Genomic DNA, 24,479 nt, shown 5'->3' with positions numbered 1-24,479 from the left:
AGAAAGTGAGCGCACAGGAGGCGAAATAGCTCCGGCCCGGTCCCGTCTGCTCCCAGCGCTGGAAATGGCCGGATTGAAACGCAAGCAAAGGCAGCCGGAAAGTTTCTCAGCAGGTTGAGATTGACAAGAGATTGTAAATATCTTTCTCCGCGGAGGAGGAAGAAGAAGGTGTCTGGCCGCCCCCCTCGCCGGGGAGATTCATCTCTGCCGAAGGATGTCTTTAAATATTCAGTGCAAAATAATGACATCCGAAGCCACGTTATTAGCTTCATTTTTCAACCCCTTCCCAACGTGATGGGCTTCGTTTGTCTTGGGATCAAAACTCTTTACTGTACCAAATACCGCTGGGAGAGAAGGGGGGAGGAAACAGAGAAGGGGGAACCGCACATACGGTTGTGTGTCACGATCAGAGCTGTGATTTTATTTGAGGGAGGGGGGAGTTAGTAGCCTTGACGGTTTCGAGGTGGTTTGGCTTCCACCCACTTTGGTAAACGTTGTAGCGTTTAGTTCTTCTTGATAATAAAAGAAAGGAGACTGGAGAGAAAGAGGGAGGACCAAGGGTTTAACAATTGAGGAGGACAATCTCTCTCTCTCTCTCTCTCTCTCTCTCTCTCTCTCTCTCTCTCTCTCTCAACCTGGCTCATTTGAAATTGAAATGAGTTATATCTGATCAGCGCCCTGCTTTTACCGAGAGTTTGTTAATATTGATACCGCCGAGGGAAAGGAGTCGTTTCAATCGCAGAGTAAATAACCCAGACAAGAGGGTGGGGAGGAGAAAGAGGTGCGGGAGGGGGATACGGATGGGCGAGGAAAGGGAAGCAGGGACGAACCAGAACTCTTTCAAACCAGGATTCCGGTCTCCTGGCAAAGGCGCTTGCGGGTGGCGTGCCAGTTTAGACCGGATCAAGTCGACTCAGTTTATATCTCCAAAAGACAATACTGGTTGAGAGAGAGAGAAAGAGAGAGGTATCTCTCACTCCTTCCTCCTTCCAAGGATACTGAAACCGGCTGCCAAAGTTTGGCGAGTTAACTTTGCGCGTTTCTATGGAACGGCTCGGGAAAGTCGCTGTTGCCGTCTTGAGACGCGAAGGGGTCGGTCTTTCTTGCTTGTGTAGGAACCTGGGACCTCCGTGTGATGCAGGCTACATCATGAGAAATAACGGACTGGGAGGGGGGCGCTAGGGATCAATAGCCCCCAGAGCGATGCGCACACATTGACGTGCCTCACTCGTTGGAGTTATGTGCGCCAGCGAGCCGCGGTTAGATAGGCCAAACCGAAATCCGAAGGTCAAAAGTTTCGTTTCCAAGAGTTATCTAAAGAGTGTGCAAAGAGTAAAAACCCTACCTCCTACTTCGAAATGTATCAGAAGAAGGGAGTTTGGACCCCCCCCCCCCAAAAGCTCATCTCCTGGAAATCTGGCCTTTAAGGCACTACTGGACCCGAATCTTGCTCTTCCACTGCAGACCAACAGCTACCCACCTGTAACTAAAGAGCGTGAGAGCGAAGCAGGGTCTCTTTTCTCCCCGGCACCAGATCGCCATACAGACGCTCAATCGCGCGTCTTTAGATTCCCTGCAGTTGCTTTGCACATTCCATATTATACACTGATTTTATTCCTATCGATCGGGAGTATTCCTTTCGGAAGTGCAGAAAACCGGTCTCTAAAGCCTCGCTGAATCCCGCCTTCCCCCTCTGTTTACTCGCGTGCCAACGCCCAACCCGCCGACTCCCGAGTCAATTCCTCGCAAAGCCCGGCGGGGAAAGGGTTTGGCAACTGTCGTGACCCTCCGCTGTCCCGGACGAGATTCGCCCTGAAACACGCGTCGAAGTCAAAGGACAGACAGAATCAGCTGTCGGCGGGAGGGGTGAGAAACTCTGTTGCCAAGTTGGGAGAGGGGAGAGGGAAGGCGAGGCCTTCCCGACAGCATGCTCTCTCCCACCCCCCCAATAGTCCCCAATACTATATAGCACAAACATACATGCACGTACAACATTTATTTTTATTTAATTCATTATCGCTGGGAATAGAGAAAACACCAGAACGGAATAGTGCAATCTTATGCAGTGTCACTCAAGTCTAAGCCCACCGGAATCAATTCGTTTAGGCTGCTAGGAAGGCGCTACTGGACCGGAATCTTGCTCTTCTACTATAGACCCACAGGGCTACCCAAATGAAACAACCCTATCCATCTAACGAAGGGAGTTCTGACTCTTGAAAAATAGTTAAAAGTTCAGTAGTACCTTTAAGACTAAGCAACTTTGTTGAAGCATAAGCTTTCGAGAACCACAGCTCTCTTCGTCAGACTTTTTACTATTTTGCAACTACAGACTAATAGGACTAACTCCTCTGACTCTTGAAAACTATTTTGGACATCAAGTTGTTCTGTAAGGCGCTACTGGACCGGAATCTTGCTCTTCTACTACCGACCCACAAGGCTACCCACCTGAAACTACTTTAGGCTGGTGGGACTCTTCATAGGAGTGCACGGTAAGAGAGAAGAAGGAAAGGGAAAAGGCAACAGTACGGAAAACGTTAAAGAAGAAAAGAAAGGAAGAACATTAAGGAGGGGGAAGAGAATGAAAGACATGTGTTATGGGGAGGGGGGGATAAAAAACAGCTAGCAATGACCCCCGGCCTGAAAGTGGGAAGTCTCCTCCCCCTGCAGACCCCGCCCCTCCCGTCGCCCCGCCTCCCAGCCCGGGAGAAGCCCTCGCCGGTTTCCACCACCCACCGTCTCCCTCCCGCCTCGCCTGCTGGCGCTGATTGACTGTGCCCTCAGCCAACCGGGCGCCGCCGGGGCCTGCCAGAGTCCCGCCCCTTGCCTTATGGGGCTTGCCCCGGGGGCGAGCAAAGTTCGCAGTAATTGTCCTGGGAACGTGTGAGGTTCCGGCCCCGGGAGGCCAGGCAGGCCGGAGAGCGGGCGGCCCCCTTTCAGCACCCTTCGGGAGGGTGATGGATGGAGAGGGTGGGGAGATAGGTGGGTGGCTGGAGGAGATCTCAGAAGCAAGATCTGGAGGGATGTCAGATAGATAGATAGATTAGATAGATTAGATAGATAGATTAGATAGATAGATAGATAGATAGATAGATAGATAGATAGATAGATAGATAGATAGATAGATAGATAGATAGATAGATAGATAGATAGATGATAGATAGATAGATAGATAGATAGATAGATAGATAGATAGATAGATAGATAGATAGATAGATAGATAGATACTTTGGGAGATGGAATTTTTTTGTTGCTGTTGTTAAAAAAATAAAATAAACCTTCGGATACTTTTTGGAACCCGGGGAGGGGGGGAAATGGTTTGTTTTTTGAACCATTCGTGGTGATGGAGAAAGAGACAGCGAAGAGGCTTCCCGCAGCTACACGATCCCCGACTTTCCCACTTGGGCATTCGGGAGTCGGTTCCCAAACTCCTTGCCTCGCAAGTAAGTCCCGTGGAGTACCAGGCTGAAGCGAAGATACTCAGGGGCGTAATAATAGGGCACGTTTTTATATATCTGTCCCAGAGCCTCCTCCCTCCCTCCCCCGTCCGCTAGCCCCCTTGTTGTAGGTGACTGCCGCTTTACTCGGGAGGAAGTGCCACGGGGCTTACTCTCGAGACTCTTGGGGATCGCACCGTTCCCCCATTGCGCCTTAGCGGGCGACTTGCGATATAACGACAAAGTTTGCAGTTTGCTCTTCCTTTTGAAAAAGTTGTTTGCAAGGGGAAAGCGAAAGCGATCCCTCCCCGCCCCCCCCCAAACAGAGCTCTTTAAAAATAAGCAAGGGGACGGGGGAAGGGGGGGGGGAGAAAATCACGAATGCAAAAAAAGAAAGAAAACTACCACCCGTACAAAAAAGCAAAAAGAATCACAAGTGCACAAAAAAGAAGAGAATCACAAGTGCACAAAAAAGCAAAAAGAATCACGAGTACGCAAAAAGAATCACGGGGGGACAGAAAGAAAGAAAAGAGAATCACAAATGCAATGGGGGGAAAAGAAAAGAAATAGAATCGCGAGTACAAAACAGAAAGACAAGAGAATCGCGCGTGCAAAAAGAGAAAAGAACCTCAAGCGCAAAAAGTGAAAGACGAGAGACTCGCAAGTGCAAAAAGAGAAAGAAAAGAAGCACAGGCGCAAACCACAGCCCCAAAGCAAGCAAAACCAGAAACGCAAACGCCAAAGCCATCAGAACCGCGAGCGCAAAGCTAAAACGCAGCGAGGCAGGATGCGACCCAGCTCCTCCGCAGCATTCCTCCAGTAACCGGCCCGGCGTGCCTGAGTCCCAGCTGGTTGCTACGAGGGCAAAAAACTGTCTCCAGCCCGCTCGGCCGGGGGAAGGGGGGTGGGGGTGGCCGGGGGGTGGAACTCCCGGCCCTTCTCCCTCCACAGGGGCCGGCCCATTGGGCGGCCGCGGCGGAGAGACAGGGCCGCGCAGCAAATCAGCGGCTAATTGATGAAGGCGAGCCGTTTTGAATCGGCCTGGCCCGGTGCCAATGGCCTTTCAAAGAGCCCCCTGTATGATTAATCGCAATGCATTATTGATCATCGCAATTATAGGCAGACACATGCGCGGTGCGCGCAGGATCGGGCAAGCTGGAGGAGGGAGGGAGGGGAGGGGAGGGGAGAGCGCGGGAGGGGAGGGCTGGGGGGGGGGGAGGCCGGGGCTCGATTTCCGTAATTTTGAGCCGATTTTTTTTTCGCAATTTTTTATTCTGCCCCAGCTGATGCGGGAGCCAGCATGTCGCGACGGAAGCAAGCCAAGCCGCAGCATTTCCAATCCGAGCCCGAGCTGGCCGCGAAAGCCCCGCGCAATGGTGAGTGCTGGGCGAGGGGCGCTTGGCCAGGGCGCGCGGCGGGGGCGCACGGCTCGGGCTGGCCGGCCCGGCGGCTCTGGCGGCAGCGGGAGGGCGAAGGAAGGCGCGGCGCTCGGGGGCCAGAAACTTACCTCCGGGCCGGAGGTGGGAGGCGAACTCCGCCGGGAAAGAGAGCCAGAGCCAGAGCGAGCCGGCGCGCAGCTTTCTGTTCGCCCCTCTCCAAGTTGGGCAGCGGCTCCGCTCGCCGGGATGGCCCCTCGGCGGCGCTTCCCCTCGCGGGATCTCTTTCGATCGGGCCAGCCGGGACCGGATCTCTCGCCACGAACCCCCCCTCCCCCCTTCTCGCCTCGCCTTTGATCGCGCACGCCGGTCGCTCGCACGTTCTCGGAAGCTGCTCCGGGAGGAAAGGCGCAGGACGAGCCCGGCGCCTTCGCCGGGCCGAGATCCGGAGCGCGGAGAGGAGCCCCGGCCCCTTCCAGGGGGGCTCCTTGCTTGGCTTTCCTTCCTCCCCCTCTGCCCGCCCGCTGCAGCTCTCTGGAGGTCTGCCGCTGGAGTGATCCAAACATCCCTCCCTTTAAACTGCTTAAATCCAAGCGGCGCCCCCCCCCCCTCCACGGCTGTCGCCTTCGCTCTTGGCCGGCCCTGATGGGTGAGTGAGGTTCCTTTCGCCGCTCCTTCGTCGCCTGCCTCTGTCTGGCGTCCGCCGTTCTCGGTTCCTCGGCCACCCTTTTTGGGGTCCTTTGCACGCTGGTGCCGATCCCATCGCTTGCCTTCGAGTAGGACCTTTGGGAAGACTTTGACTCACGTGGGAAACTGCGGGCTTGGGTCGGGGGGGGGGCTGCTGGTGTCGATTTGCCTTATTGCGCCAAGGGGGGCAGTTTTGGTAACCGGGGGAGGCATAGCTCGGCTCGCTGCTTCCATTAAAACCGGGCGTCCTTTGAGTTGAAATTTGGGGTCTGCGTGTCGAAGGGGAATTTTTCGTGGGGGTGGGGGTGGGGGTGGGAGGGAAGTTTGTCAAGTTTTGGAAGGCCGGACCGATTGCGCAGCGAGCGCGGATCAGGAAGGGGCGCTGAAAAGTCGGGCTGGGCTGCGCCCCGTGTCAGTTTCACTGGAGGAAATCGACCACAGGCCGGGAGGCAGTCGAACCGCCTGGCCGGTGCGCCCGAAGTTTTTGGGGGGGAGTGCGACGTTCCCGGATGGTCGTCGAAAGGTGAAGAGTTTATGCGAGGGGGGGAGGAGGGGTTAAAGGGAAAGGAAAAGCGAACGAGGAAATCGTGTACAATCGGCCCTTATAACCAAAGAACTGAAGGGAGGTGGGGAATCAAAAGTTGAAGATGGGAAGTTTGTGGCTCCTAACCTGCTTTTCCTCGCAAGTAAACACCACCGGGTCCAGTGGGGACCTGCCCTTCTGTAAGTAGGATTTCTTTTCCCAACTCTTCTCCACCACTCTTTCTTTCCCTGTGTAAAACTTTCTGCATCTGCGATTACATACATTATAACCAAGGTTAAACCGAGACAGGATCTTTCCTTTTGGAAGGGAAAAGCGCGGCTGGAGCAGAAATCAGAGTCGTCTTAGGTGTGCTCTTGTTAGCCTTTAAGGTGATACTGGACCTGAGTCTGGCTCTTAGTTCTGGTGTTTTTTCTTAGGTGTAGATTCTCTAAAATTTCTCGAAGTAAATTCTGGCTGGCTCTTCCTTTCCTCTATGGCTGTGGGTACCTAAGTCAGCCAGGATGTGTTCTGCCCGATCTCTGCAGGGTAAGGAACAAACAGCTCTTCGGATGTGTCTTTCTCTCCACCTCTGTAGAGGTACGCAAACACCCCTGCAAAGGTTTCCTAAAGGAACACATTTTGGCCTGCCTTGGGGGTTTTGGCCCAGTGATGGGGTGTCACTTTGCTGTGAGTCACCACTACAAGCTCTGCCTTTCCCACAGTCCCATTTACTCCCCCCAGCTTAGTCATTAAAGTAGCAGCCAACAAACAACCCCCCCCCCCAGCCCCCAAACTTTTTAGCATCAGACAGATCAGAGTAACGCAGTTCGCGGGCATCGGAACTGTTTGATCTCCCCTTTTCACGCCCGCTTTACACCACCACCTCACAATTTTTTTTTTGCACTTTTCATCAGCTCCTTCAATCTCCTCCCTCCCCTTCCTTCCTCTCCCCCCCCCCTCTCCATGGTGAGGAGGAGGCTTAGAAAGGTTTGGAAACAAACTGAGCCACCCAAAGAAACTGTTCCCTTGATATAAAATATCTCTTGGTGACTTTGTCGGAAGTAAACTTCTGTTGCAAAAGAAATGCTTTGCTTAGCTGTTTGTTTTCTGTGTTTGGGGGGCGACAAATACTAGGTTTGTTGTCCAAAATCGTTTAGCCATGTTTTTTATGCCACTAAAAAGGAGGACAGAGATATGCATTTACAATATCTTGTTTGCCTCCAATTCTGGACCAAAATTTTGGTAGTTCACTTGAAATGGATTTCCTTTGGTTTTGCCTTTTTGTGTTCTTAGTGGAGATTTCTGATTTTCAAAAAAGTTGATGAAGATGACAAAGATTTTTTTTCTTCCTTACATTGTTAGAGAAATGAGCAATTTTGTCTTCCATGTTTCTGATTTCTCCCCCCTAAAATTTTCAATTTTTGTCCCCTCCCCACCACCATTAGCATGGTCAAAGCATTTTCATTTTCTTAGCAGAAAACCTAGGCATATTATTGCCAATATATTTTTAATTTTGGCCCTGTTTTTGTCACTTTCCAAATCCAGAAACCAGTGACAGAAGAATTTTATGCAAAGCATCTTTGTGGCTGTTGCTATCCTGATGTGTTTCAAAATAGCCAGATATTAGCAGAACTTGATGTCATAAAGTCAGTTTTAAGTCTAATTCAAGCCTATTGTGTGTATTTTAAGAGGAGTTCATTGTACTAGGAAAAGCAGTCAAGCACCCCACAATATACTGCCCGAATCTTTCCTTTTTCTACCCTTCCTCTTTTCTAGTACTAGATTTCAGTTATAACTTCTTTTACATGCTTGGACAATATGTCTGACTAAGTTGCCCGCAGGCTATGTTGTAATTGTGTAATTGTGTTAACAGGACTGAGTATGTTGTAATAATATTGGTATACAGCAGATCATATAAAACCTTCAGTTTACCTATTTGATCTATATTTTTGGATAACATTTATATGCCCCCAAATTGTATGAAGGCAAATACCCTGTACATACAATAAACATTAAACTGAGATTAAGTAGAGCAATTAAAAGCTCCAGGATCCAAGACGTTTCCTTTCACTGTTAATTTAACACTGAGAAAATAAGAAACTGTATTTCATAGGGTTTTTTTAAAAAAAAAAAATTAAAACCCTCAAATTCCTTGTTTTGTGCATTACTGTTTTGTTTCTTTTCAAAATTCTGTTGAATCAAATTTCTTGGGCCTGCAATTTAAGTTTCTAAAGAAAGTATTTGCCTCTTTGGCATATTTATCAGTCTAGTCTTTTGCAATGTGTCTTTGTAATTGCAAATTTTCACAGGTTTGATGGTGTGTGGGGGGGAGGGGTTGCCCTGTTGATATTTTAAGAAGGTATATCCTTTTCCCTGCAAAGCCCCTGAAAAAATCGGATGGACTGAAAATGTAGAATACTTTCAGATGTACAGTGTATTCAACAAGTCGTTTATTATCTAGCAGGGGGAAATACAGCAGACAGAAAAGTTGTCGTTTGTAATTTAAATCTAAGATTCTCTGGTTTTGCATTGTTTAATTATTTTGAGTTGGTTGAGTCTTTCTTCTCTGCATGTTCATGTTAAATGGCCTAATCTTTGTAAGTTTCCATAGCGGAGTTATTTGGCAGCGTACAAGACAAATTCAGACAGAATTAGAAGCACAGGATTGTCCTTTGGGATCAGAAAATGCAAACTCTATAGCAATTCATACTGAAATATTTGCCTGCGTTGATTATCCAGGCAGTTGATGTGTGTTGGGCACATTATAATTAATTATACTTTCAATTAACACCTTGAAATCAAGCTTGTTTAACAAGGTCATTTTTAGGTTAACACAATCAAATATTTCTTCAAAAGAAGAATCTATACATTTTTTTAAAAAAATTAAGTATTTGTTTAACTTGCTCTCAGTTATCAAGGGGTCCTAGTATGTTTTCTGCTAATGCATGTTGGGAGTAATGCATGTCCCAGCCCTATGCACTTTTACTTAAAAGTAAATACATTTCTTTGAAACAAATGGGATTTGCTTATGTATAAACATATTTAAGGTTGCAGCTCTACGCTTGATGTGCGAAACCAGGTTTATGTTCTGAAAGCATGTATCTTTTGGTGGGCTTTATTTTTGAGCTCCCACAAGCCTAATGTAAATGTGTACAGTCATCTCCAATGAGATATGTGAACAGATTTTTCTATTTACACTCCTGGCTTGTTTTGCTGATAAGATTCTTTAAAGGACAGAGGACTCTGTTGCGTGTAAAAACATCAGTTTATCTTGGTGGCAAATCCTGTCAGCTGGATGGGGGGAGAAATGCAGTAAACTGATACAAAGCAGAGAGGAAAGAGGCGGGCAGAAGCCCCGAATAATTGCTCGTAGTAAAAGCAACCTCCAAGGAGGGCCCAGATCAAATGCCCTTCACTTGAAGGTGGATTCCATCGCCTCTCTCCTTTCACCTTTTGAAAGAAGAAATTGTCGAACACCCGCAAGCAGATTGGGTTTTTAGGAGGTCAAACCACCCCGCAAAGTTTGGCTGATCAGTGCTCTGCAAAACTGAAGTGTTCAGATGTTTTAACCTTTGCTTGCCTCCTTCCAGCCAAAGGTGACAGAGTTCAGATCACAATATGCAGTTCAATATCTTGCCAGTGACCCCCAAATAGAGTCTTACCAGTCGCTTAACAGGAAGCTGGTAGTTTATTTTAGCTTCCCCTTATCAGCTTTGCTTCTTTGGCTAACCCTTATTCCCTTGTCACCCCTCGGATGCCAGACCCCCAAAGAGGTGATTGACAGGCAGTTGCCATAGTGCCTTCCCCCTCCAAACAAGAGGGATTTGGTTTCTTGTTCCTTTGCCAATATTTATGTAGCCAAAGTTTAGATATTGCTCCCCACCCCTCCTTTGGCTTGACGCTGGAACAGGGAAACGACGACCAACTTTTTTGCGAGAGATTTGCAACTGGCACCCCACCTAGCGTTCATTTTGGATTCATCCGTGAGCCAAAAAAACCCCCACAAAGTTTGAAAGTCGCTATTTGGTAGGTTGGACCCTTGTTTGCAAACAGATCTTTATTTCCGTTTTGTGAACAAAATATGTTCACGTACGTGATTGCCAACAGAGCGGATGCTGTAGGGAAGGATACAAATGCATGTTGGAAAATTTATCTGATTTTTCCCTCCAGTTCTTTCTTATTGGGAAATTGAGAAGTGTCTTTGGAAGGGAGATAGGTGCAGTTTTGCAATGCATTCTTCTAAAATAAGACCGCAGTCAGGAATTTTAGATTTTCCTTGTAAAGTTGCACGTGCAAACGTTTGAGAAAATTTGCGTTCGAGTAAGTTTGGATACATAATGCCCTCCTTGTGTGGGAAAGGACAGCAAAAAGATACTCTGGGAATTTAAAGAAATGCATTATACTTATATGTAATATTATGTATTAATCCAATAGTTTAAGAATGAAAAGGCTTGTCCACTAGCAAGAGTATCGTTGCAAGTGTTTCCCCTTTTGGCAAGGTTGTGGAGGATTCTTGAACATTTGCCGTGACGTTGGGGGAGCATGCGGACCCAAAATCCGCTGTCTGGAAAGAGAAATACAGTTGGCAGAAATAAGTATCAGAATGGTCACAGACATAAAGGGACTGGTATTCTGAGAAACCAGCTGCTGATTGGTGGGTTTGGCCTGGCAAAACTTCTTGGGTGGAGTTTACAAGCACTTCTTTCTTTTAAGATTGTTTGATTATAAATACAGTTCTTTTTTATCTTAAAAAAGTGCAGGTTGAAGATGAGTTTAAAGTTAGGGTTTTGTTTTTGTTTGACGCAATGGGGGGGGAGAGATGGAATCTTGTCGCCGTGTGATAGATAACAGTTGCCCTGGTTAATCATATTGCCAATTACTATTATTAAAAGACGGTTAAGGAGGTACCATCTGCATTGAATGAGGCTGAAACTTAACAGGGGCTGCTCAGTTCTATCTTTCTGCAGTACGAGGGGTGTTCTCCCAACACACATACACAAAGCCCCTTGAAAGCAAGAGTTCATAATTTTTTAGTCATTCCTCAATCGTGTGTTTTGGCTTCCCTGTTTCTCCCACACAAAGAGGAAAGGAGGTAATACTTAAAGTGAATGGTATACATTTACAATGCACTCCTAAACAGAGCTAGCCCAATGAAGTCTTAGAAGAGTGTAACTTTATTTAGGATTACATTTTAGCTTATCAGAGTTGAGAAGGAAAAGAAGTCTGCCGAAAAACTACCTTGCAACAATATCTTGTCCTTTTTTTCTGTGCTGTTTTCTCTGGCCTTTTAGAAATGTAATGCAATATAAATCTCAGTACATAAATTTATATAAAAATGCATGCTGGTTACTGCAAAACCACATAGCATGTGCTGTGTCTGAGCATTTTCCTCTCAACCTTGCAGCAGAGAAAAAGAGTAGGTAGGCCTTTAGTAAAACCAGGATTATAATGTTCTATTGTAAGGCGAGGGGGGGGGAGGGTTGGAGAATTAGATCAGGTTTTAATTTTGGTACAGGCGTGCTAAATATTTGAAGCAACTTCATTGTAATGTGTACAATTCATCAGTGTGTTTTTTCCCTGATTTCCCTTGCTAGTTATTTAGTTTTGAATCTGTCATTATTTGTCTAAGCACAGCTGACCAAGCAAAACGGTGTTTTAAAGTGGGCTTTATGTTTTGATAAATGTGATCTGGTTGAAAAGTATTTTCGACTGAATGCAGAGCTTAATAGAACATGCTGACATAATAGTTTTAATGCATTTTGTTGAAAATGTGTGAGCAAACAGAATAGCTTTTGTTCCTTCATAATTGGCTGTAAAAGTAGATGGAGACATAACCATTACATATGGAAATGTGAGGATGAGAAAAGGAATAACGTTTTCTCTTGGCTATATTGAGAATTGGATTCCCCGGCATTTTAAAAATAAGTCTCTAAAATAGATGCATCCTTTGAAATTGGTTGTCAAAATAACAATGGTCCAAATGGAATGTTTGTCATATTATATATATTTTTTCCTGTCTCCCGAGTTAAACAATGAAATAGCTGCAACAGCGTATGAAAATGGATTGTATTTAATATTTTACCTTTTAGTCTATGAGGCAAAGTGCTAAAATTGCAGCTTTATGTAGTAGGATTTGACAGGAGGTTGGGTGATTAAAAAAAAAATTAAATGGAGTCCTAACTACTAATTGTACAACATAGCATATGATATTGAAGCATTTTCCTGATTCGGTTAAAACTTTGGAAAGGAACATGTCTGTCTTTTAAAAGCATGGTATATATTGGGTACAGCTGTTAAACAGAGTCTCTCAAAGGGAATTCATCTTCTGTTCTGTATAAGCTTGGAAGAAGAGCTCTAAGAAGTACTTATTGGCTAGGAAATTGGAGTGAAATCCAGCGGGTTTGAAAACTTGGCTCAGTTTTAATTCGTAAAAGCGAGGCAAATCCTTCCTCTGTGCATGTGTGTTTGTGTTGTTGTTTCACAGGAACTTTTTAATGTTCGTTTTCTTCAGAAATTTAATTTGGAAGTCAGGGAAACTACCTATTATCTGATTTTAGTGTGCAGCGGAACAGGCAAAGGAGGTAATCCTTGAATTAAACGGGCTTTCTCTCCCCCCACCCCTCCATGGCTTTCTAGGCTGACCACACACCATTTGTACAACAGAATTTTGTGTCATCCTGCTGAGTGAACTATAGGGAGCCATCCTCGCTTTGAATAAGATCAGCTAGTTTGAAGTCAGAGGAGGTTTCTTTCTTTTCTTTCTTTCTTTTTTTTTTGTAACATTTAATTTACCAATGGATCTTAAAGATAAGAAAAGGGAGCAGCCAGTGATAACAAACATGAAATGAAAGGATTTTTCTTCTTTTCCTAATGAAAGCTATCTGTTAAACAATTGACAACAGTTAAAAGCAAATAGTTTTGATATGCATTCAGACAAGGGAGATTGGGCAGGCTTAGCCACCTTAACAACCCAGATTGGTTTCTTATTATATAGGAACATTCTCTCTCTCTCTCTCTCTCTCTCTCTCTCTCTCTCTCTCTCTCTCTCTCTCTCTCTCTCTTAATGGCTCATCCTTTTCTTTCTTTTGATGGGTTTTATCTTTCCCAGAAATGTAAAAAGTTTTTTATGCTGCTTTTATAGATATGAGGTCATTCTCTGATCTTATCTTCATGGCTATAAAACTTACAATGACTATACACGGATGGAGATCTTGTGTGTTCGTGATGGAGCTACCCACAGATTTATGCTGCTAGAACTGAGGTTAGAATTGGCATCATAAAAAAGAAAACTTAACACCCGATCCTAAACAGAGTGGGAAGCGAGTCTTCTGATCGGTGGGCCTTGAGTCCTGGCTGCTGTGGCAATTCTGAACCGGACTGGAGGAAACTGAGTTGAATTCAGTAGGACTTGCTTACAAGTAAATAGGGCTAGTGTGAAAAATGTGTTCAGGATCGTGGATGAGATATTTTCACCAGCAGAAATTCATAATGCGTCGAGAGTGATTTAGCAGTTCTTGAGTAACAGCGGAGTTGGGGGGAAAAGCTCTCCAGCCTTCGAATAAGCATTGCAAGAGGGATTAGACAACAAATGCTTTATTGTGGAAATATGAATATTATTCTTTGACAGGGGATTTCTCCCTCTCCCTCTGTTGGTATTCAACAAAGCCCTTCGTTGCAGTGGAATGAACTTTTGGAGTGCAAACCAATCTTAGTTGAAGGGTCAGTGCAGATCTTGTGTTGGAGCTGGGAAGCTTGTTAGACTGTTTATTCCTGTCAACGTGAAACTGGGGTGGTACGTTCTTTTTTTTAAACACTCCCCCCCCCTCTTTGTTCTTGTCAGCAACTGATGGGGATCTTGAATGACTACAAATTAGTTTAGTGATGGGGTGACTGTCACCGATATCTTTGAATCAGTTGACGATGAACAAGGTTGATGGGGAAACTTGAGGGTCTAACGAGACCTTCAAATGGTTGATTTGCCACTCAGTGGACACCTAGACAATAAACAGTATGAAATATTGGAAATCAATACCATGGTATGGAATTTCATTATGCCCCCAATGTCTTTGGTTCATACTATTTTATATTTTGATGGATTATCCGAAGGAAATGATCTTCTGAGACATGGATATTCATACAAACTTCCCCTTGTATAGTCTTAAAAATCAGTCATGGGCAACGTTTGTGAAGTTGTTGTATTGATCTCTGTCTTTCCTCAAGTCCAGTTGTGGTTCTTTTTTATGCAGTAGATGTAAAAAAAGAAAAAAGAAAATGGGAGCTGGCAATAAAAAATGAGCAAAAAATGTGCCGCACGAAGCATGCAAAGGAGGAGGCCCAAACCATGTATGTTGCTCTGAATTTCTTAGGGGAACAGCAGGATTAAAATGGAACCATTCCGAGGATAAATACCTACAGATTTCCTGTTACATAGCTGCCCTGCACAAAAACAGCCCTGCACCATTGTGTGGTGTTTGTTCCTGAGAAGAAGGGTACCCACCCACTGGTATTCCACAGGTGGAAATTTGGATGCTCGTGTGTGTGTGTGTGTGTGTGTGTGTGTTTGTAATAATGATGGCCACTGCCTAATCCCCCTCCCCCTTCACCAAGTATTATTGAAGACTCCAGCCCACTTGACACAGCCTGTTCGGTAATCATTTGTCCTGTCCTGGTTTACAGCAAAAGGGGTATTTTGTTCTTTGGCTGAAAGGTTTAGTAGAAAAGACGACTTGTCCTAGAATATATGTTGTTAGGTGTATCGGTTCAAGGCAACTTTTGCCAACTTCAGTGTGTGAAATAGGGTTGCCAATCCCAGGCTGGGAAATTCCTGGAGATTTGGGAGGCGGAGCCTGGAGAGGGTAAGCTTTGAGGAGGGAAGGGACCTCGGCAGGTTATCTTGCCAGAGAGTCCACCCTCTAAAGCAGCCATTTTCTCCAGGGGAACTGATCTCTGTCACCTGGAGATCAGTTGTAATTCCGGGAGATCTCCAGTCACCACCTGGAGGCTGGCAACCTTAGTGTGAAATGATGGGCTATACTCTCTGTGGGGGCTTTGGTGATCATGTGCATACATGAGCAGAGATAAGATGCAGTTGCAGCTCTTTTATTCCCCCCCCCCACTCCAATCCATGTTTCATTTTTAAGACATTCTTTGGGAAGGATCTGAAAACCCCAAAGCTTTAAGACTTTGTATTATGCACATGCAAAGATGCATGCGCTAGCTTTAAGAAGTCATTGCCAAAAAAGGGACCCTTATGTACTTGAAACCGATAGCAGGAATAATAACATCAACAACAACAACAGTGTGCTTGCATACCACACTTCTAGACAAGTTAGTGTCCTGTTCAGAGCAGAGAACAAAGTCAGTGTTATTATTTCAGCAGTGTACTGCTAATAGGGATATCTATAGTGGTAAGAAATTTGGGAGAAGGGGAGCTTTTCTGAGTGAGGGTCTTTTGATACAACTTGAGACCAGTCCGCTCTGCGTTTCTGTTCATTTTCTAATCTTCCTCTTTCTCTCCCCCCACCCTTGCCTCAATGTTTTAGGAGACTCACACAAAGGTCCAGCGAATCGAAACACCAAGACGAAAGATGCCCACGTCTGTGGCAGATGCTGTGCAGAATTTTTTGAACTCTCAGATCTCCTGCAACACAAGAAGAACTGTATTAAAAATCAATTGGTTTTAATTGTGAATGAAAACCCCGCTTCTCCATCTGAAGCCTTCCCTGCCAGCTCCCCTCCTGATAATCCTGACAAACAGAGGAATGACGCAGCTAAGGACATGGATCAAGTAGACCTTTCTGAGCAGAACAAACTTGACAGGGAAGAATCCATGGAAGTGGAAGCGTCCTCCGCTAATAAGAGCACCGGCGATAGTCCCCAGAATGTTAACAATAGTACTGCAAGCAGTAACGGCTCCACAGTGGGTACCTCAGCTACTACAACCTCTCTACCTCAAGCAGGGGACCTGACGACGCTAGGGAACTTCTCGGTGATCAACAGCAACGTCATCATTGAAAACCTTCAGAGCACGAAAGTGGCGGTGGCACAGTTCTCGCAGGAGGCAAGGTGCAACGGCGCCTCGGCTGGCAAGCTGGCTATTCCTGCCCTGATGGAGCAACTTCTGGCTTTGCAGCAGCAGCAGATCCACCAGTTGCAACTGATTGAACAAATTCGTCACCAAATATTGCTGCTGGCTTCCCAGAACGCAGACCTGCCGCCGTCTTCGAGCCCATCTCAGAGTACGTTACGAGCATCTGCCAATCCCTTGTCCACATTAAGTTCCCATTTATCCCAGCAGCTGGCCGCGGCGGCCGGGTTGGCACAAAGCCTGGCCAGCCAGTCCGCCAGTATCAGTGGTGTGAAGCAACTGTCCCCTCTACAGCTACCTCAGAGCAACCCTGGCAACGCTATGATTCCATCCAGTAGTGGCTCATCTCCAAATATTACCCTATCGGTAGCCGCCATTACGACACCATCCTCTGACAAAGTGGCTACAAATCCCAGCGGCCACCAGCTAGGCAATCCGCCAGCACCCGTGTCCTCTTCACCGGCTTTTGCAATAAGCAGCTTATTAAGCCCTGTTTCGAACCCTCTTCTACCTCAACCTTCCCCTAGCAACTCTGTGTTCTCCAATCCTTTGTCAAATCTTGGAACGCCTGCAGAGGACTTGAACTCCTTGGCTGCTCTGGCCCAGCAGAGGAAAAGCAAGCCACCCAGCGTCACAGCCTTCGAAGCAAAAAGCGCTTCTGATGAAGCGTTCTTTAAGCATAAATGTAGGTTCTGTGCTAAAGTGTTTGGGAGCGACAGTGCCTTGCAGATCCATTTGCGTTCTCACACCGGGGAGAGGCCGTTCAAATGCAACATTTGTGGAAACCGGTTTTCCACCAAGGGGAACTTAAAAGTCCATTTTCAGCGTCATAAGGAGAAATACCCTCACATTCAAATGAACCCCTACCCTGTGCCCGAGCATTTGGACAACATCCCCACCAGTACAGGGATTCCATACGGAATGTCAATACCACCGGAGAAGCCCGTCACCAGTTGGCTGGATAGCAAACCGGTCTTGTCAACATTGACCACATCCGTTGGCTTACCACTTCCTCCCACAATCCCAAGCTTGGCACCTTTCATTAAAACAGAGGATCCTACTCCTATTCCCATCACTCATCCTTCTTCCAGTCCCCCATGTTCCATCAAAAGCGACTCTGGCTCGATTGATCCTGCCGGGAAAAACTCAAACGGGCATCTAGTTGAAGGGGAAGTAGGTGCTTTACTATCTTGCAGTGGCAAGCCAGAAGAGAACACTCAGACATCCAGCACTGCCACGAGTCTTAACCATTCCGTAACCTCACCAGCCACGGATCCGGGTTCCAACAGTGTCGTCACTTTTACCAACCCTCTCATCCCTCTCATGTCTGAACAATTTAAGGCCAAGTTTCCATTTGGGGGGCTGTTGGATGGAACGCCAGCCTCTGAGACTTCCAAGTTGCAGCAACTGGTAGAAAACATCGACAAAAAGGCAACTGATCCCAACGAGTGTATCATTTGCCACCGAGTTCTCAGTTGCCAGAGTGCTTTAAAGATGCACTACCGCACACATACAGGTGAAAGGCCTTTCAAGTGTAAGATCTGTGGTCGCGCCTTCACGACAAAAGGTAATTTAAAGACCCATTATAGCGTTCACCGTGCCATGCCCCCGCTGAGAGTACAACATTCCTGCCCCATCTGCCAGAAGAAGTTCACAAACGCTGTTGTGCTTCAGCAGCACATCAGAATGCATATGGGTGGGCAGATACCCAACACGCCCGTGACAGAACACTATTCTGAGTCGATGGAATCAGATACGGGCTCGTTTGATGAGAAGAACTTTGATGACCTGGACAACTTCTCCGATGAGAATATGGAAGACTGTCCTGACAGTAGCGTGCCAGATACACCTAAATCAGTCGATGCATCTCAAGATAGTTTATCTTCTTCCCCATTGCCTCCAGAAATGTCAAGTATTGCTGCTTTAGAAAATCAGATGAAGATGATCAACGCAGGACTTGTTGAACAGCTGCAAGCTAGTTTGAAGTCTGTGGAGAATGGGTCAGTGGAAGGGGACGTCCTGACAAATGATTCGTCGTCTGTTGGTGGCGATATGGAAAGCCAAAGTGCTGGAAGTCCTGCAATCTCAGAGTCTACCTCTTCCATGCAGGCCTTGTCCCCATCCAACAGCACGAACGATTACCACAAGTCGCCAAGCGTTGAAGAGAAACCACCAAGAACTTTATCCAGTGACTTTGCCAATGGTTGGCCTCCCGTCCTTGCAAACGGGGGCGCTTTGGACTTGACCTCGGGCAACCCAGAGAAAATTATTAAGGAAGAGTCCCTGAGTATGCTGTTTCCTTTCCGAGACAGAGGCAAACTTAAAAACACGGCGTGCGACATTTGTGGCAAAACGTTTGCTTGTCAGAGTGCCTTGGACATTCATTACAGAAGTCATACCAAAGAGAGACCATTTATTTGCACAGTTTGCAATCGTGGCTTTTCCACAAAGGGTAATTTGAAGCAGCATATGTTGACACATCAAATGCGAGATCTACCATCACAGCTCTTTGAACCCAACTCGAACCTTGGCCCTAATCAGAACTCGTCAACGATTCCAGCTAACTCGCTTGCATCTCTTATCAAGACAGAGGTCAATGGATTTGTACACGGCTCTCCTCAGGACAGCAAAGAGACACTGCCTGGACTGATTGCTCCAGGGCCTTTGCCACCTTCAGCCACATCACCCGTTTTGCTTCCCACGCTGCCCCGAAGAACACCGAAGCAGCACTACTGCAATACCTGCGGGAAGACTTTTTCATCCTCCAGTGCTTTGCAGATTCATGAAAGGACCCACACAGGAGAAAAGCCTTTTGCCTGCACTATATGTGGAAGAGCTTTCACAACAAAAGGCAACTTGAAGGTACTTTCTTTTGTCTCTCTTTTTACGGTTCTTCAGATACTCTATTTGTGCTTCGTGCTGTGACTTGGGAAGCCTTCCCTGTTGTTTTTTGTATCTTGGGTTAGATCCAGCCAGCTTTTCGACTCAAATTGGCCAAATTTCCCTCCTTATTACAGCCCCTATTCTACATAAGTGCAGGTGTCCACCCCCATCATAGACTCTTGGAAGCCAAAAGGGAATCTTCTTTCCTGTTTCACCTACAGAAAACCTGGCTGGATCCAGTCCCATGTCTGCAGTTGCTCCAGGATCATGGTAGTCCCCTATTGCACATAGCAAATTGCTGCATGTACTCGACAGATAACATACACAGTGTGAACAGAATGCTCCCATCTTTAAATCTGATTGGGCCCAGGGGCAGGGTTGCACAGGAGTTTGGGGGGTGGGGCTAGATGTTGCAGTGCCACTGCTGGTTGCATAACGGGACATGACAGCACAGCATTGCCGCGATGCTCTAGAAATCTCCCAAAACTCTATGGTTTACCATAGAGATTTGGAGGACTGTCATGGCAATGCATGATGTCCATTCTCATAATGCAACCAGCACTGATATCCCAGCATTGCCACAATCTCCACCTCCCACCCCTGTTTTGTTGCTGCGCTGGAGAGCATGCTAGGAGGGCAAGGTCAGGTGGCTGGTTTCCTTATTGATTTTCAAGACTTTGTAAATGAGTATACATTTTCTGCACTTTTGTGAGGCGGTAACCTGAAATGCTAATGGGCACCACATAAAATGTAGTATTGTCCTTGTGCTACTGATACGTGATCCCATGGATAGATCCTCCCAAGCAAAGTAGCAGCAAGTGGTGAACATAAAAAACAAGGCATGGGGATTTGTGTAGGTTTGTGCTCATGTCATGAATTACAGCATAATTGTCCCGTACAGGATTGTGTTATTCTCCCGACGACATTTCACCTTCCTTATTTGAAAGTGGGTGGGGAGAATCCTTATTTGCCGGGGCACCAAAGGATAGATGGGGGGACCTTTTAAAATATGTTTTGGTATGTGCATCCCAACGTAGGATGGTAATGTGGCCATTATCTCAGCCAGCTGAAGAAACGGGTTTCTTCATTCAGCCAACTCGCTTTCCCTGACCTCCTCTTGGTATCCTTCTTTATCTGTGTGCTGGCTGCTTCTGATCTTTTATGCAGCTTGTCTCTTGCTTACCTTCTCCTGTACTTGCCAACAGATTTTGCAAATTCTGAAAAAGTGCAACATGCATCTTACTCACACAAGTGAGTTTTCCCACTTTGGCTTTTGCGTGAATATGGAAGTTCACAGATTTAAAGGCACTCGTGAAGTGTTTTGAGGCTTCGCTGCTTAATAAGGAACCTTCCTCTTTTATTGGTGACTTTTCATATCCGCAGCATGGAAAAGAAGGTTAACTGTTAATCTGTTTCTTGAGTTGAAGCTTGTTGCTTTAATAGGTCATTTAGCTAATGTTTCTTACTAGTCTGTGTTGAGCAAGCAAACGGCCTTTCGTTTTGTGGGATACTTTCCTAATGTGCAGTTGGGAACAAAATACGCAAATGTGATGGAAGCTGAACAACTATTTTCAAGAGTTCTGTCTATGTGCATGAAGCCCTCCATTATGTAGCTATACCACTTAGATTGTGGTTTCAGTGTTCAGAGACTGTCCAGTGTTCATGTACCATTGCACTCCTTACAAGAATCTTGGAAGGTAGGCCCACTCTCAACTCTGTGCTCCAGTTAATGAGCTGGGAGGCTGTGGTCTCACCTGTGGCCACATGTTGAGCATGGGAAGAGATAAATCTTGATCCCCGAGGTTTTCTGGATACTGTTCATACCCTTAGCTTCTTTATTAGGGTCTTAAATATAATTTTTAGCCTTGTAATGGAAATCTGTAGCTCCTAAAGAGCTCTTTGTCATTGATCATAAAACATTGCAAGGAAAACAACTGCATTTTAAAAAGAGGGAGTGGTATGGGACATATGCTTTATCAGAGAAAAGTAGGCCACTTCAGTGAAATGGTCGAATGAGGTCATTGATTGTCAATAACCGAGTTGAAGTAGAAAATCTAACCCTTTTATAGCACAGTTCTTCCAAAGAAGGACAGCCAACTTCTGTTTTTGCAGGCGTGTCAGGGCTAGGGTTGCCAGCTCCAGGTTGGGAAATTCCTGGAGATTTTGGAGATGGAGCCTGGAGAGGGCAAAGTTTGTGGAAGAGACGGACTTCAGCAGGGTATAATGCCATAGCGTTCACCCTCCAAAGCAGCCATTTTCTCCAGGGAAACTGTTCTCTGTGGATTGGAGAGCAGTTGTTATTCCAGGATATCTCCAGCCATCACCTGGAGGTTGGCAACTCTAGTCAGGGCACTGTAACCTCTAGAGAGGAATTCAGGGCTGAGAATATGTTCAACCACTCAAGTGGCTGTGCTATGTAATAAAGTAGGTCCAACCAAGGTCCAATTACAGAGCGTATGCTCTAGATATGCAAACACACACATTTACCCACATATTTACTTGTTGCATGCAACCCCCGCAAACAGCCACATAATAATGGTTTACTGCTCCTTTGAGAGCTACATGAGATGAATTACACAAGGATGCTCAAGTGAAGGGAGACACAATGTTAGCCAGGAAGTGTAGTTTGAATTTCACCTCTGTCTCTACAGAGCTGGCAAAGATCACTCCTCAAAGGGTTTGTTAATTTCACCTCTCTATAGAGCCGGCAATGATCATTCCTCATAGGGTCTGTTAATAATTGACAGAGCTTTCAGGGAGGCAAAGAGGAAATTCACAAACCCTCTGAGGAGCGATCTTTGTCAGCTCTGTAGAGAGAGAGAGAGAGAGAGTTGAAATTCAAACTACACTTCCTGGCTAACATTGTGTCTCCCTTCACTTGAGCATCCTTGTGTAATTTGTCTCGTGTAGTTTAGCTCCCAGTCTGAAGACATTATGATTAGGTGCATAGTATTTTTCAGCTATGTTGACTTACATTTTGTAAACTTCCCAGGGACCAGCCAAAATGACATCAGGTTCAGCACGGGAGACTGTAGGCCATTCCTCTCCAGATAATGAAAACAGACCAACAGAACTGCTGTGTTGTTCGCTGCTATCTTGACCGGCCTAAAATAACAACTGCTGCTGCTAACCAGTGTTTCTTGCAGGTTCACATGGGCACCCATATGTGGAACAGCACGCCTGCCAGGCGAGGGAGACGGCTTTCTGTGGATGGCCCCATGACTTTTCTCGGCAGCAATCCTGTAAAATTTCCAGAAATGTTTCCAAAAGATTTGGCCGCAAGGTCAGGAAATGGAGACCCTTCCAGCTTCTGGAATCAGTATGCAGCTGCCCTCTCCAACGGTTTGGCAATGAAGACAAATGAGATTTCAGTCATTCAAAATGGTGGCATTCCTCCAATTCCTGGAAGCATGGGAAATGGCAGTAGTTCCCCTATTAGCGGCTTGACAGGAAGCTTGGAGAAGCTCCAGAATTCAGAACCTAACGCACCTCTAGCTGGTCTGGAGAAAATGGCGAGCAGCGAGAATGGGACTAACTTCCGTTTCACGCGTTTCGTGGAAGACGGCAAAGAGATTGTAACAAATTAGGGACAAACGTTACGAACGATCCTGCAGATATTGCAACCTGAGGTTGTGCTTTTTCCTCCCATCTCTTTTTTTATTTTGGCAAATCAACAAAACAACGTTAAAGGACGCCCTTTTGTACCTGTTTGACTTCTAGAGTTCTAAAACAAGCTTATTTATTAGTGATATAACCTTTTTTTGCTTTGCAAACACATGCAAGCATTAACTTTGGTCTTCTGTATTTTGAACTAAATGCTAATTGACTAGAGTCCTGTAAACTTGCTGTAACATTTTATGGCAACACAAGTCTGTTCGGCTAGGTGATCTCGTTCTGGCATTTAACTTAACTTATTTTCTATATCCCGTTTAACATGAACTTTGAGGTGGCGAGATGCTTCCACGATATGTTCCCCCCCAACCCACGCATAACAAAAGTCTGTATCTGTATATACTTAGATCCCACTGGAAATTTTTATCGACAAATGAATTGTTTAATTCTCCCAACAGATTGAAAAAGGATTGAAAATGGACCGTTATAAAATTGAACTGTGTGCATCCTTCACAAACAGGCTCAATTGTTGTTGTTTTTTTAACTCTAAAATTAAAACGGCTTTAATTTTTTGTAGATTTAACTTTTTTCTGGGTTTCCTTTTTCTTTTTTCCCCCCTCTTTGAAATGTTCTTTGTATTGCGCTTTTTACTGGAGTTGTCTTAGATGTTAATAAGTTTCTGTACAGTAAATAAGCACGCAGATGATTAGAGGAGATCCAAAAGTGTTGTTTTGGTAGTTGAAACCTTTTGCCTTGTAAGTATATTCACTATAGAAAAAGTGCTGGACTTTGAAAATGCTGCTAAGAAAAGCATCTTGAACAACCTTCCATGGACGTACTTAGATGCTCTTGTACATACCTTCAGTTCGTTAAAATGTACATATGATCCTCCCCGCCATGAGCTCAAACCTTAGTTCTTGACCAAGAGAACAAGTATAGTGTTTGTTTATTTTGTATTAGGTATGGAAAAAAGAATACTTCGGACTGTTATATGCACTTTCTTGGAAAGTTGAAAGGAAAATAAGTCCAGTTTCTTTTAACATTTAATACTTACTAACAGAAGAGATACTGTAATTTTACGCGAGTAATCAAATACATTTTTTTCAACAGATAAAGTTGAATTTGTGTATGTTTTAAGTGGAGTCATTCTAGAACATCATTTTGCTCTTTTGATGCCCATTTGGTTAAGAAGATGGGGGTGGTGTATACAGGCACCGCTTGTGCGAGCAATAAACTGTAGTTTGTTATTTCAGAGATGAGTATAGGGGAAATCTTGGGATTATTCATTCCCCTCTTTCCTAGTTCCCAGCAAGAGTTGTGAGGCCGTAGTTAATTGTCACATCCACACCACAAACTCTGATTGGTATCTTCTCCACAAACCAGGATTTCAAGTTAGGATTAAAGCAACATTTGGAATTCTGATTTGCAAGAAAGAGACCACGCCCCATCATTTGTGGTTCAGAGATCATGACAAAATATAGCTACCACTTTTGCAACAAGTCTTTTAATTATCAAGGTGAGTGTGAGAAGAGAGATGGGAGCATGTGAGCCCGAGAATTGTCCCCCCGCCTTCGGTAATCCATGTTAATAAACCATTGCTTCATTTGAAGATGCCATACACATAGGGCAGGCTTGTAAATAGTTACTTGCCCAATTCTACTTATGTAGTAAGGATTGCCTTTGGGGAAGAAAATCTTCTTTAAAAAATGTTTTTCCTAGGCCATCAATACATGAAGCTAACAAATGTGAGCAAGAAGGTCGATTTTTTTTAAAGTTTTGTAATGATTTATTTGCAAAGCCTCTCCTGAGCAGAAGAGAATTCATAAAGTGTAGCGCTATATTATCAGCCTTTAAGGTGCACTTGCAGTTTGTGGTAT

General features: G+C 45.4%; 1 protein-coding gene across 2 annotated transcripts; it reads left to right on the top strand.

The window, feature by feature from the left end:
• Nucleotides 1-4,666: 4,666 nt before the first annotated feature.
• On the top strand, nucleotides 4,667-23,119 carry SALL1 (spalt like transcription factor 1). Of its 2 annotated transcripts, none has more exons than XM_055000873.1 (3): nucleotides 4,667-4,810; nucleotides 15,563-18,969; nucleotides 22,137-23,119. In XM_055000873.1, exons 1-3 carry the CDS (start codon nucleotides 4,735-4,737, stop codon nucleotides 22,575-22,577), a joined length of 3,924 nt encoding a protein of 1,307 aa, XP_054856848.1. In that variant the 5' UTR covers nucleotides 4,667-4,734; the 3' UTR covers nucleotides 22,578-23,119. The 2 variants fall into 2 exon arrangements, with proteins under 2 accessions (XP_054856848.1, XP_054856849.1); XM_055000874.1 differs by lacking the exon at nucleotides 4,667-4,810 and adding an exon at nucleotides 5,409-5,459.
• The last annotated feature ends 1,360 nt before the right edge of the window (nucleotides 23,120-24,479 follow it).

Source organism: Eublepharis macularius, chromosome 16 (assembly GCF_028583425.1).
Source record: "Eublepharis macularius isolate TG4126 chromosome 16, MPM_Emac_v1.0, whole genome shotgun sequence".
Taxonomy (NCBI): Eukaryota; Metazoa; Chordata; class Lepidosauria; order Squamata; family Eublepharidae; genus Eublepharis; species Eublepharis macularius.
Note: the sequence above shows the minus strand (reverse complement) of the source record. Positions and strands in the feature narration are given on the sequence as shown.